Below are 13,306 nucleotides of genomic sequence, written 5' to 3' on the forward strand. Positions count from 1 at the left end.
AGGTAAGGCATAGCTCTAATTATAATAGCTCAGCCCCTAATTCTTTATTCAGGAAGACGAAAGAGGAGGAGGATACGAAAGGCCTTTCGCTATTTTTCCCTGAGCTTAGGGGTCAACATTAAACAAAGAATTCAAAATGTCATGCTCCCTGCTGTCCCCCCACATCTCTCGGTATGTCTACGGACGGACGTGCCAAACACCTTTCGGTCCCTTTGTTCTTCCTGTTTCATCCCTCGCCCCGAATATTTTAAGCATTAGAATTACCCTCCTCATTCCCTCCAGTCATAGCATCCATTTCCTCAATACAACCGTTTCAGGGAAGTGAGAGAAGAGAACCTGGTAAGCACTGGTTAATATGTAAACAGCCGTACTTCCACTTTGAACGAGGGACTCTAGATTTCACACACTGGGAGAAAGCGAACTAGAGAAATCCAAGCCATGGGAGAGGCAATATGCCCAGCTGTCCTTTTCCTCCACTCTTTCCCTCGCTACCGTCCTGACACCTTGCAACACTCCTCCTAATAGCATGCACATGCCCTGTCCCCACTCCTGATTGGCGCTTCTGATGACAAACCACGGCAATGGTTTCCATTTTTATTCGTGTAACTCACGTGGCTCAGGTTTCCCCTCGGCCTGCTGGAAGGTTCTAATGACTCTCCTGGGAAAGGAGTTTGGACTTCTAGGAGTTAACTTCCACTTCTCTCCTCAACACCCAGCAAAGCATCTCAACCACAAGGCAGTTTCAACCTGAATACTTCCTTCCCAGGGTTTGATCCGCTCCGTATCATGAGAGCTCTGTCCCCTGCCTGTGTAGTCATAGCCATATGAGAGGCACATTTCAGGAGAAGGCGGTTGTGATCTGCTGCTGCAGGAAACTCCCAGTGACCCCGGCACCGGGAGAAACTGTTTGACCTTCTGGTGGTAAATGAGTAGGGCGTCCACCTAGGGCGTGTCCCCACTGGGAGCTCTATGCTGATGAAGAAGGGACTTTCTCACACTTTAAATGAAGTCTTCTTAAAGGGAAGAGAGCCTACTCTGCCTACATGCTGAACTCATCCAAGTCATACTGGTTCATATGAGTCACTGTCTCTTTACAAGGGATAATTTAGAGAGATACTAAAGAGATGTATTAATGAGTCTTCAGAGTTATCATTGCATGGTAGTTGTGAATTCAGAAAAAGAAACCTAATCTACTTTTTGATTAGTTGCATAATCTTTCTTGGAAACAATTAGAATGTTTTAAAAGCAGAATATCTGTTATTCCAGACTTTCTCACTTCTTGTCTTTATCTATTGATCATTCACACGTTTGTTTCTTTATGTATTCATTCATCGTGCGTCATTTGTTCAATCCCTTCTGTACAGAGCACAAAGCTCATTGATGAAAGCCTCCATGAAGGGCTTTCAACTGTTTGGTGAGCCAAGAAATTCATACATGGAGGGTAAGAGAGAGAGAAATGACAACAGTAAAAAAAAGCACTAAACATAAGTGTAGATTTTCCATTGAAAAGCTATAATTTTTAATGATAGAAATATGATCTTATAATTCTAAACAATATGACTAAGTCTAAACAACATATCTGGCAATTTGCTAAAGAAAATGTTTAGAGTAAATGACTCCCAAACTAACGGCCACAGAATCTCTGCAACCTGGGAAAGTAATGGCAGAATGTGTGTGTGTGTGAGAGAGAGAGAGAGAAACAGAGATAGAGAGACACAGAAAAACAGAGAGACAGAGAGACAGAGAAGATCTAAAGTAAATCATAAGTCAGCCCTGGCTAAACACACCTGACTAGCACGGTGTCCTCTGCAATCAATGAATTTACATTATTTATGAAATAATATTTCTTACAGTTATGATGAACGAAAAAGGAAAATGGAAAAAGACTATCCAAAGAGTACTGAAGAAGAATTTTCAGGAGTCAATGGCCAAATAGATGCAGCTGTAGAATTAAATGGTGAGTGTTTCCATGGAACACTTTCTTTGTAGAAATTGTAACAATTTCTGGGCTTGGCTTTAACATTAACTGAAAATGGATTTCCGAATGAGAGTCCTTGGTTCTTATTTTTTGGGGCCCTGAATCCCTTATAAATTTAGTTAACCAGATTAGCCACCAGAAAGAGTATAAAAAATCTGCCATGATGGGTCTCTCTTTACAAATGGGAAGTTTTAAAAGTTTAGCTTCAGCCCATTAGCCAGTTACATCATAAAGGCCGACCAGTCAAAATTACCTTTTTCATCTTTAAAACGTACATATGCTCAACCGTCCCAGTGACTTTCCCCATTCTATCTCCCAACTTCTGAAATTTGACACATAGCTGTGAAAGTTGAATTGAACTGAGTTGAGTAAGTTTAATTGAATCTTTTGAATCAGTCAGTCAACACCTTCTTTTTGAGTGTGTAGCCCAGAGCTGGACACTGTTGAGAAATGCAAAGACAACTTCAGGTATGGTCTCTGCTCTTACGGAATGGTTACTCTCTTTGGGAAATGCCCCTCCATCCAACGCAGATGAAATTACTAGAAATCAAGACAGTCTATAATTTAGTACTAAATTTTGTGGTAGTCTTCCCAATAATTGCAAGAGGTGATCTGAGAAAGAAAAGATCAAAACAGGCATCAGTTGGTGTAGATTTCGTGGTGGGACTTCCACTGGGTTTTAAAGATTTTTGACTCAGGAAAGAAAAAGTGGGGGGCGGATTTCCCGGACGGGAACAACCTGAGGAGAGGCACGGGGCAGCCCTGGCGTGGCAGAGAGAATGGTGAGAGATGACTGGCGAGTTAGGGCGGTGGATTCCAGGGCTCAGGGAGAGCTGTGCTGAAGGTTAGCCAACTGCCTGCTGGCACATCCCTAGTTTCTCACTGGTGCCCCCTCGAGAAAGTTACAGCTACAAGGCCATCCCATTCCTAAATTTTCAAGTCGTTTTCAGTAACCATGATTTTAACTTTGTCTCTTTTAGGCTACATTTACTTCTTTTCAGGACCCAAAGCATACAAATATGATACCGAGAAGGAAGATGTGGTTAGTGTGCTGAAATCTAGTTCCTGGATTGGTTGCTAAATAGCAAAGTCTAGTCTTTCCTAAAGAATGAAGATGGCGGAGAGCAGCCAGTAACTGGATCTTGAGGACTAACTCGGGACTCAGGTTACATATTCTTCCCGTGGCCTTCAATTCGAAGGGTGATTTCGAATTCATGGAAAAGAATTATGCTTCTAAACAGTTTCTCAGTTTTGAATTCAGAATTTTAAACCAAATGGGAAATTATTACATGGTCAGCTTGACACAAAATCAGAATCAACACAGGGCAATCCTCAGTTAGATACCCATCGTCTTTTTCCTCACTGATACACTGAGGCAAACTGATCAGTTTGGTTTTTATTTCCAGGAAGAAGCCTACTTGTGGATTTTCTGATGTGTATTATAATTCTTTTAATAGTAAATAGCATTGCCACACAAATTATATTAATTCTATACAAGCATTTTTGGTCTTAACGCTTGTTATGATGCATATAAATGTATCTGTCTTTAACCCTATCACAGACTACACACTGTATCGAGTTTTGTTTCTCATTGTTTGTGTGTCTTTGTTTGTTTGTCTGACTCTGTGTGTGCCCACTGGTCTTTGAAGTCGGTTATAATGGGCAAATCTACTCAAGTGGATTTTCATACTAGGTAAGAGAGGGGCATTTTGCAACAACGAGAAAATTTTTAACAAAAGCCAATAAAAATGTTGTATAAGATCAATTCAGTATTTCTCTTTAGTTAATGCGTACTAGCTTCTACCACACTTTGATAACAAATTCTCTGTACTTTATAGAAAACTCAGACCTTGAGATAGTATCATGAATATGCAGACTCAGAAGAAATAATAGTAATTCACTCTTTTTCCTCCTTCCTGAAAATAAAATGCCCTCAATGAGACTGTCTTTAACCCATCTAAGAGGGCCTCTTCTGACTAGCTTTTCATTTGGGGAAATTTGTCTTTTGTTTTAGTTTGTCCTATTTCAAGCTAAATTTTTTTCTACCTAGTCATTAATACAGATAAAATATAGCTGTCATTCTTATTTTTTTAATCTCACATTTTAGTAGTTCTACTTTAAAACATTGATAAATTAAATTGAAGATGATTCAAAGAAATGGAAAGATATCCCATATTCTTAGATTGGAAGGATTAATATTATTAAAATGGCCTTACTACCCAATACAAACTATAGATTTAATGCAATCCCTACCAAATTACCCATGACATTTTTCACAAAACTAGAACAAATAATCTTAAAATTTATATAGAACCACGAAAGACCCAGAATTGCCAAAGCAGTCCTTAGGAAAAAGAATAAAGCCAGAGACATAACCCTCCCAGACTTCATAAAATACTACAAAGCCACAGTAGTCAAAACAGCAGGGTACTGGCACAAAGACAGAGGTGTGGATCAATGGAACAGAAGAGAAAGTCCAGAAATAAACACACACACCTACAGGCAATTAATCTTTCTGGAGACAAGAATACACAATGCAGAAAAGACAATCTCTTCAGCAAGTAGTGTTAGGAAAGCTGGACAACCACATATAAATCAGTGATGTTAGAACACTTCCTCACGCCCTGTGGGATTCCCTAATAGCTCAGTTGGTAAAGAATCCACTTGCAATGCAGGAGACCCCGGTTGGATTCTTGGGTTGGGAAGATCCTCTGGAGAAGGGAAAGGCTGCCCACTCCAGTATTCTGGCCTGGGGAATTCCAGGGACTGTATAGTCCATGGGGTCACAAAGAGTCAGACATGACTGAGCGACTTTTACTTTCACCTTCACACCCTACACAAAATAAAGTCAAAATGGCTTAAAGACTTAATTAAATATATGACACCATAAAACTTCTAGAAGAGAACATAGGCAAAATATTCTCTTACATAAATCATAGCAACATTTTCTTAGTCCAGTCTCTTAAAGAAATAGAAATATAAGCAAAAATAAACAAATGGGACCTAATCAAACTTGTAAGCTTTGCACAGTAAAGGAAGCTGTAAATAAAACAGAATGACAACTAGCAGACTGGGAGAAAATACACAAACAATGAGACCTGACAAGGGCTTAATTTGCAAAATATACAAACAGCTCATATGACTCAATAACAAAGAAAAGAACCAAATCAAAAAATGAACAGAAGACTTAAATAGACATGTCTCCAAAGAAGACATACAGATGGCCAATAAAATTGCTCAACTTCGCTAATTAATAGAGAAATGCAAATCAAAACTACAATAAGCTATCACCTCACACAGGTCAGAATGACCATCGTTAAAAGTCTATAAACAATAAATGCTGAAGAAAGTGGAGAAAAGAGAACATTCCTACATTGTTGGTGGGAATGTAAATTGGTGCAGCCACTAGGAAAAACAGCATAGAGGTTCCTCGAAAAACTAAAAATAGAGTTGCCATATGATCCAGCAATCGCACTCCTGGGCGTATATCTGGAGAAAACTCTAATTTAAAAAGACATATGCAATCCAGTGTTTATAGTAGCACTATTCACAACAGCCAACACATGGAAGCAACCTAAATGTCCACCAACAGATGAATGGATAAAGAAGATATAAACATACAATGGAATAGCACTCAGCTATAAAAGAATGAAGTAATGCCATTTGCAGCGACATGGATGGACCTAGAGATTATCACACTAAGTGAAATAAGTCAGAAGGAGAAAGACAAATACCGCATGATATCACTTATACGTGGAATCTAAAATGTGATACAAATGAATTTATTTACAAAATAGAAACAGACTCACAGACATAGAAAACAAGCTTCTGGTTACCAACAGGGAAAGGCAGGGGAAGGATAAATTAGGAGTTTGGGATTAGCAGCTACGAACGAATATTTATAAAATAGATGAACAGCAAGGCCCTACTATATAGTATAGGGAATTATATTCAATATCCTGTAATAAACCATAATGAAAACAGATATGAAAAATAATATATAATACTTAGATGTATAACACTGAACCACTTTGCTATACGTCAGAATTGAATGCAACATTGTAAATCAACTATACTTCAATTTTTTAAAAAATGTGACCCAGGGAACTCAAACAGGGGTTCTGTGACAGGCTGAAGGGTGGGGTGGGGAGGGAGGTTCAGAAGGGAGGGGACATGGATGTACCTATGCTGATTCTTGTTGACGTATGACAGAGAACCACAAAATTCTATAAAGTAAATATCCTTCAATTAAAAAAGTGTTTTAAAAAAGTAGTTTTAAAATTAGATGATAAAATATAGTTAGCATACTTCACAGACTCTCGGGAACAGCTACAGTATTCAATAGATACTAGTTATACTTTTACTATCATTTATTAAATTTGTTTCCTATGCTCACTAAAAAGACTTAATATTAAGAAGGGATGGGACAGTTACTCAAGGGTACTCTAAACTTTCCATTTGGTTTCCATTACTGAAAGTGGCTATTTACAGCCAACCAGATGTGGAATATTCGACTGTTGAAGACAAAATCTGGTATCCCTGCTTTCCAATGTCAACTGACTCTACAGAGTTAGAAAAAGTCACTTTTGCAAAAACAGTCCTCTGCGGAAAACTGAATAAGCAAGGAGGGAAAACAGTCTGGCATCTCCTCAAAACACTAAACACAGAGACACCACATAACCCAGCAATTGTACTCCTAGGTGGTGGTGGTAGTGTTTAGCTGCTAAGATGTGACTGACTCTTTTGCAACCCCATGGACTGAAGACCGCCAGGCTCCAAATAGGTCTATACCTGTGAGAAGTGAAAATATATGTCCACACAAAAATGTGCACATAAAGATTCACAGCAGCATTATTCATGATAGCCAAAAGGTGGAAACACAGGCATCAAATGATGAATGGACTTTTTAAATCTGGAAAATTCACATATTGGAGTATTATTTGACAGTTTAAAAAAACCACTAATACATATTACAATATGAATGAAATTTGAAAACATTACGCTAAGTGAAAAAAGCCACACACGTAAGGCATTGATATGCACAGAAGGCAGAGAATATTGCATGATTCTGTTTGTATGAGATGTTCAGAGATGCAGGAAACTAATCTCTGCTTGTCAGAAGCTGGAGAGAGGGGGCGTGGATGTGACTGCTGATGCGTATGACCTACAGGTGATGCTACAGGTGATGGGTGCACAAATCTGTGAATATACTGAAAGCCATTAAATTGTATACCTTAAGTGAATGGATTGTATGGTATGTGAATTATATCTCAATAAACCTGTTATATTTTTTGAAATAACAAGCAAGGAGATCAAGGTAGTGTGATGATCTGTGCAGGCCATAACAGCTGACCAGCTGTGGCCGGGAACCCACAGCAGCTAAGCTTTGGCCTGAAGGCGTGTGGTGCTGAGCACAACCCACGAGGTGTCCACCTTGTGGCCACTGCTAGCCCTGCACATGTCCGTTGTAGACACTTCACCAAATAAATGAGTGTTACTGGATGCAAAAAGCATGTGCTCTGTGGTCTGCCTGACTGAGTTCAAACCCCAGATCTGTCATTTTTAGCCTTGTGATATTGGTCAAGTTCCCTAATTTCTGTCTTAGTTTCCTCCTTTGTAAAATTACAGTAAGAATAATTCTTACTTCACTCGGATATTTAGAGGCTTAAATATCTGAGTCAAAATATGTGGAACTCTAGATAGCCTGTATAAGGGCTGTAAAACTGTTGCTTTTGAAGCAATTAGAATTAATTTTGTTTTTAGATACTTTAGAGAATTTGTAATTATCCCTTGAGATAGCTGAGGAATAGTACCACAAAGATTGATAAATAGTGACCTGAAATTTTTCTTGCCCAAATTCCAAATTGAATTAATAATCAAATAATATGCTGACCATGGTTAACCCCCATCCACCAAGAGGAATTCTTACAAATCCTTATCCCTTTTTGAATAAGGTAAACAGTTGTATGTATTTTGTAAATATGTAGTCGCTCCCTGGTGGCTCAGAGGGCAAAGCGTCTGTCCGCAATGCGGGAGACTCCGGTTTGATCCCTGGGTCTGGAAGATCCCCTGGAGAAGGAAATGGCAACCCACTCCAGTACTCTTGCCTGGAGAATCTCATGGACAGAGAAGCCTGGTAGGCTACAGTCCATGGGGTCGCAAAGAGTCGGACACGACTGAGCGACTTCACTTTCAGTCGCTCTAAAGCACAGGAAAAAGTTATTTTGTTTGCGTCAGAACTCAATCAGAATATTTACATACTCATCTGAAAGAGGAATTTTGTGCAGAAGTAATTTATAACATATACTGCTCACTTGTTTTCAGGATCACTCAGTCAGTTCAGTCCCTCAGTCGTATCCAACTCTTTGTGACCCCATGGACTGAAGCATGCCAGGCTTCCCTGTCCATCACCAACTCCCAGAGCCTGCTCAAACTCATGTCCATTGAGTCAGTGATGCCATCCAACCATTTCATCCTCTGTCGTCCCCTTCTCCTCTTGCCTTCAGTCTTTCCCAGCATCAGGGTCTTTTCAATGAGTCAGTTCTTCACATCAGGTGGCCAAAGTATTGGAGCTTCAGCTTCAGCATCAGTCTTTCCAGTGATTGAATTCCAGCCCAGCTACTCTGCATAGAAGTTAGATAAATAGGGTGACAGTATACAGCCTTGATGAATTCCTTTCCCGATTTGGAACCAGTCTGTTGCTCCATGTCCAGTTCTAATATGTTGCTTCTTGACCTGCATCAGATTTCTCAGGAAGCAGGTAAGGGGGTCTGGTATCCCCATCTCTTTAAGAATTTTCTACAGTTTGTTGTGATCCACACAGTCAAAGTCTTTAGTACAGTCAGTGAAATAGAAGTAGATGTTTTTCTGGAATACAGTGTTTTCAGGATAACAGTGCAAAAATATTTGGTTAAAAAACAGTTTTGACCAAAATGTGAATCAACTGCTTCTTTTGAAATCAAGAGGAAGCAGAATAGAGTTCGATCTCTGATGACCTCTGTGTATTGTCCTATTAACCTCTTTAAAATGATTTGTGGGTGGCCTTGGAAAGCACCAGAAAGGCTGCTAAAGGGCAAATGAATCACCTGGGTAGGGAGCGTCCCTCACAGATCAGCATTCAATTTTCTGTGGCTGGAAGCAAGCTCTCTTCAGGTTAGCCTGGTGTGAAATGGTGGACTCAACTTTGCTAGGTCCTCTGTTCTTTTTCAAATGTTTATTCAGAAACATCTTGAACTTCTATTTCACATGGTAGATGACAAATAAAGTACAGTTTTTAGTCTGGAATTGTGTGTGATATGTTTAAAATGTGTCACAGGGTCTTTAAGAGCTTTCATTTATATGTCATCCACATTTCCTCTTCATTTCCGCTTTTAGTCATTCCTTCTATTGAAGGTTTTATGTGAATATTTGTAGCTCAAATTTCCCAGTGAGCAGAAATGCCTAATTCTTGTCAATGGATTGGAGTTTTAGATTCTCATAATGGATCATAGTATAGTCAAAGCTATGGTTTTTCCAGTAGTCACGTGCAGATGTGAGAGTTGGACCATAAAGAAAGCTAAGCACCAAAGAATTGATGCTTTTGAATTGTGGTGTTGGAGAAGACTCTTGAGAGTCCCTTGGACTGCAAGGAGATCAAATCAGTCCATCCTAAAGGAAATCAGTCCTGAATATTCATTGGAAGGACTGATGCTGAAACTGAAGCTCCAATACTTTGCCAACCTGATGTGAAGAGCTGACTCATTGGAAAAGATCCTGATGCTGGGAAATATTGAAGGCACAATGAGAAGGAGGTAGCAGATGATGAGGTCGTTAGATAGCATCTCCAACTCAAGGGACATGAGTTTGAGCTAGCTCTGGGAGATGGTGGACAGAGGAGCCTGACATGCTGCAGTCCATGGGGTCACAGAGTCAGACACAATTTAGCAACTGAACAACAACAACAAAATGGATCATAGAAAGATCTGGGCCAAAAGGTTCTCTGTGTCTCTCTCCTAAGGCCTGACTAGGCCTAAAGAGTATCTTCTATCTTCCATCTGGTGAACTTGTCTCTGGTCTCATTCTCATCCCCAAGTGGCTTGTCAAGATGGTGAGGCTAAAGAGCATCCTATTACACTAAAAATTCCGTAATCTCTGCCTTGCTGTCACAGCTTAGAATCTTGGAATTGAAATAGAGCAGAATTTGAAGCATGCTGGTAAGTGAGGTAGAGTAGGAAATTAGTGAGTGACTTTGGGATGCTTCTAAAGCATGATCCTCATTTTTAATCTCTTCTCCATTTATCTTAATCCAACATACTTTCCTTCATTCAAGATATCCTTTTAAATGGTCGGGGATAAAATTAAATCTTTGTTACACTATGCAGGATATTGTTTCTACAAGTAGAGGGAGAGATCAGAAAAGGATAAAAGGATGAAAAAACAGTTGCAAAGGACCAATTAAGAAATCTAGCATTTATTATCATATTATTACATATTTCATATTATTACATACATATTATTACATATTTCACATATGTATACTATCATATGTGAAACAGAACACCATTCCATGTTCGATGCATGAGACAAAGGCTCAGGGCCGGGGCAATGGGATGACCCAGAGGGATGGGATGGGGAGGGAGGTGGGTGGGGGGTCCAGGAAGGGGAACACATGTAAACTCATGGCTGATTCATGTCAATGTATGGCAAAAACTATTACAATATTGTAAAGTAATTAGCCCCCAACTAAAATAAATAAATTTATTAAAAAAAAAAAAAAAAGAAATCTAGCATTTAAATCCATTTTAGATCCTCTACAGTGATGGGAGAAAAATCAAGTCTATGTAAATAGCTAGCAATTTGTTTATTCTTGGAAAATTCCAGGCCTGGAATACAATGTAAATAATGTGAACCTTTGAGGTTGGGTGTTCACAGCTGCCTCAGTAGGGGATGGGACGTCACATTCCACATTCCACATGAGTGGCTCCCCAGTGAGTACAGCATGTCATTCCATTAAACTTTAGGCATGTTTCCATATACGAATTGGCAATTTCTGAAAGTTAATACTTTTTCAACAGTTTATTTTGAAAGACTTTACCCCTTCCCTAAAATACTTCATCTCCACAAATAATTCAGTCTTTTTTGAAGGCCCTAGCTAGCACCCTCAGGATTTCTTAATTCATTAAAAAATAAGTGTTTGCTTTATGTGAACACCTATAAACTTCTGCCCTCAAGGAGCTTCCATTCTAACGGGAGAAACAGCCAATATTCAAATGGATAAATAAATCTAGATACAATGAAAGACATTAAAAATAATTTGAAGAATAGGGAAAGCAGGAGAGGAGAAAGGGTGTTGGAGTGCCATTTTATAAAAGCAAGTGTGGGGAAAGGATGAGCTGAGTCAGGAATGTTCCTGCAACGATGCAAGTGAGGGAAGGAAGGAGACACGGGTGTCTCCAGGTTTCAGGTAGAGGAAGCAGCAAGGTGAGGCCTTGAGCTAGGAAAGGGTTGGGTGTGCTTGAGGCACAGCGGGAGGGCCAGGGTGGCTGGAGGCAGTGAGAGAAGAGAAGGAGCAAAGGCAAGGTCAGAGAGGAAGCCGGCCACACTCTGCAGGGCCTGTGGGCCACCTAAGGAGATGGGCTGCACAGTAACGAGAAGGGTGTGAGAGGGCACGTAACCCATCTCAGGCTTCAAAGGGTCAGTCTGGCTGCTGGCTGGCAGTAAGCTGCAGAAGCATAGAGTGGCTGAGGGATGCCATATGCATATGGTGGGAGGTATGCATGTAAAGCATGTGATGGACACCAGGCAGTGGCATTTCCTGGCGGAGAGATGACGATGGTGCTGACCAAGGAAGGAGCCGTGAAGACGCTAAGGATGGTCCGATGGGAGGAAGGTTTCTAGGAAGAGCCAATAGGATGCTCAGGAAATACGTACCATAAACACAATGTGACACTACTTCGTACCCACTAAGATGGCTCTAATCAAAAACAATAACAAGCACTGATAAGGATGTATAGAAAATGGAACCCTCAATGCATGTATGTTGTAAAATGGTGCCTGCAGCCACCAGGAGCTTGGAGTAATAGGGAATAGAATGAATGCTAATGAGAATGGTTGTACACCTTAAGGAGATGAAAATGTTCTGAAATCAGGTGGTTATGATCAATGCACAACTTTGTGAGTATACCCAAAACCACTTAACTGTATACTTTTAAAGAGTGCACTTTATGGTCTGTGAGTTCATATTGCAATAAAGCTGTTACTTAAAAAAAAAAGCCAATAGGATTTGCTCCCACAGTGCATGTGGCTTTAAGGAAAAGAAGGGTGTTGGGAAAGACTCTACGATTTGGGGGCTAAGCAAATGGGAGAACAGTGGAAAAATGAGAGAGATTAGAGGAAGAACAGGTTTATGAGGGCTGGAAATCAGAAGTGCAATTTTGACTTTGCTGGGTTTGAGTTACCTATCAATACATCCAAGGGGATGTATTCCAAGGGAAGATGTCCAATTAAGCAGTAGATATAAAAGCCTGGAGAAGGCAATGGCACCCCACTCCAGTACTCTTGCCTGGAAAATCCCATGGACGGAGGGGCCTGGTAGGCTACAGTCCATGGGGTCGCTAAGAGTCGGACACGACTGAGTGACTTCACTTTCAATTTTCCCTTTCATGCACTGGAGAAGGAACTGGCAACCCACTCCAGTGTTCTTGCCTGGAGAATCCCAGGGATGGGGGAGCCCGGTGGGCTGCCGTCTATGGGGTCGCACAGAGTTGGACACGACTGAAGCGACTTAGTAGCAGCAGCATAAAAGCTTGAGTTCAAGGAAGAATTTGGAGCTAGATATCTGGGAATCATAGATAACCCTTACATTGCTGTTTACAACCTGCTGAGGCCCTTTCCCCCACAGACTACCATGAAGCCTGGGGAAAATGAGTTATAAAAGAATAAAGAGGCAGATAAAAATGATCTGAAGTTTTTTAATCAGAATCTAGTGCTCAGTCTACTAATCCATTCTTCTTACCCTCTTCAAGAACATGGTTTAATTTTTAACAAGAGTTTTTGATGTTTTGAGGCTTTTTTTCCCTGACAGTTACATTTCTTGGAGCAAAAATGAAAGCCTAAATCATAAAAGAAAATACAAAATCTTACCGATTGCTCTTCTGGAAGAAAGCTGTTGGTATCCTGGGAATTTATTTAAAAGGGTAAAAAAAACTTTTAAGAGTTTTAAAAAATCCAATTTGTTCTTATAGTGAAAGCAGTTATATTTGTAATCTTACCAAGCCTTACAGAGAAAGTGACTAGCAAGGTCTTGACCACATTTTTCTGTCTTTGCCTGAAAACCAAAGTCCCTATGTC

At 40.1% G+C, this 13,306-nt stretch overlaps 1 protein-coding gene across 1 annotated transcript in view; it reads left to right on the forward strand.

Moving 5' to 3' along the window:
• MMP20 (matrix metallopeptidase 20) overlaps nucleotides 1-3,743 on the forward strand; it is a 59,694-nt gene extending 55,951 nt beyond the window's left edge. Inside the window, exons 9-10 of the mRNA XM_081545910.1 lie at nucleotides 1,854-1,957; nucleotides 2,959-3,743. Coding sequence (XP_081402036.1) covers nucleotides 1,854-1,957; nucleotides 2,959-3,059 — 205 coding nt within the window. The 3' untranslated portion in view covers nucleotides 3,060-3,743. The remainder of the gene's footprint in view (nucleotides 1-1,853; nucleotides 1,958-2,958) is intronic.
• The last annotated feature ends 9,563 nt before the right edge of the window (nucleotides 3,744-13,306 follow it).

Source organism: Giraffa tippelskirchi, chromosome 11 (assembly GCF_054371585.1).
Source record: "Giraffa tippelskirchi isolate mGirTip1 chromosome 11, T2T-mGirTip1v1.2.pri, whole genome shotgun sequence".
Lineage (NCBI taxonomy): Eukaryota > Metazoa > Chordata > Mammalia > Artiodactyla > Giraffidae > Giraffa > Giraffa tippelskirchi.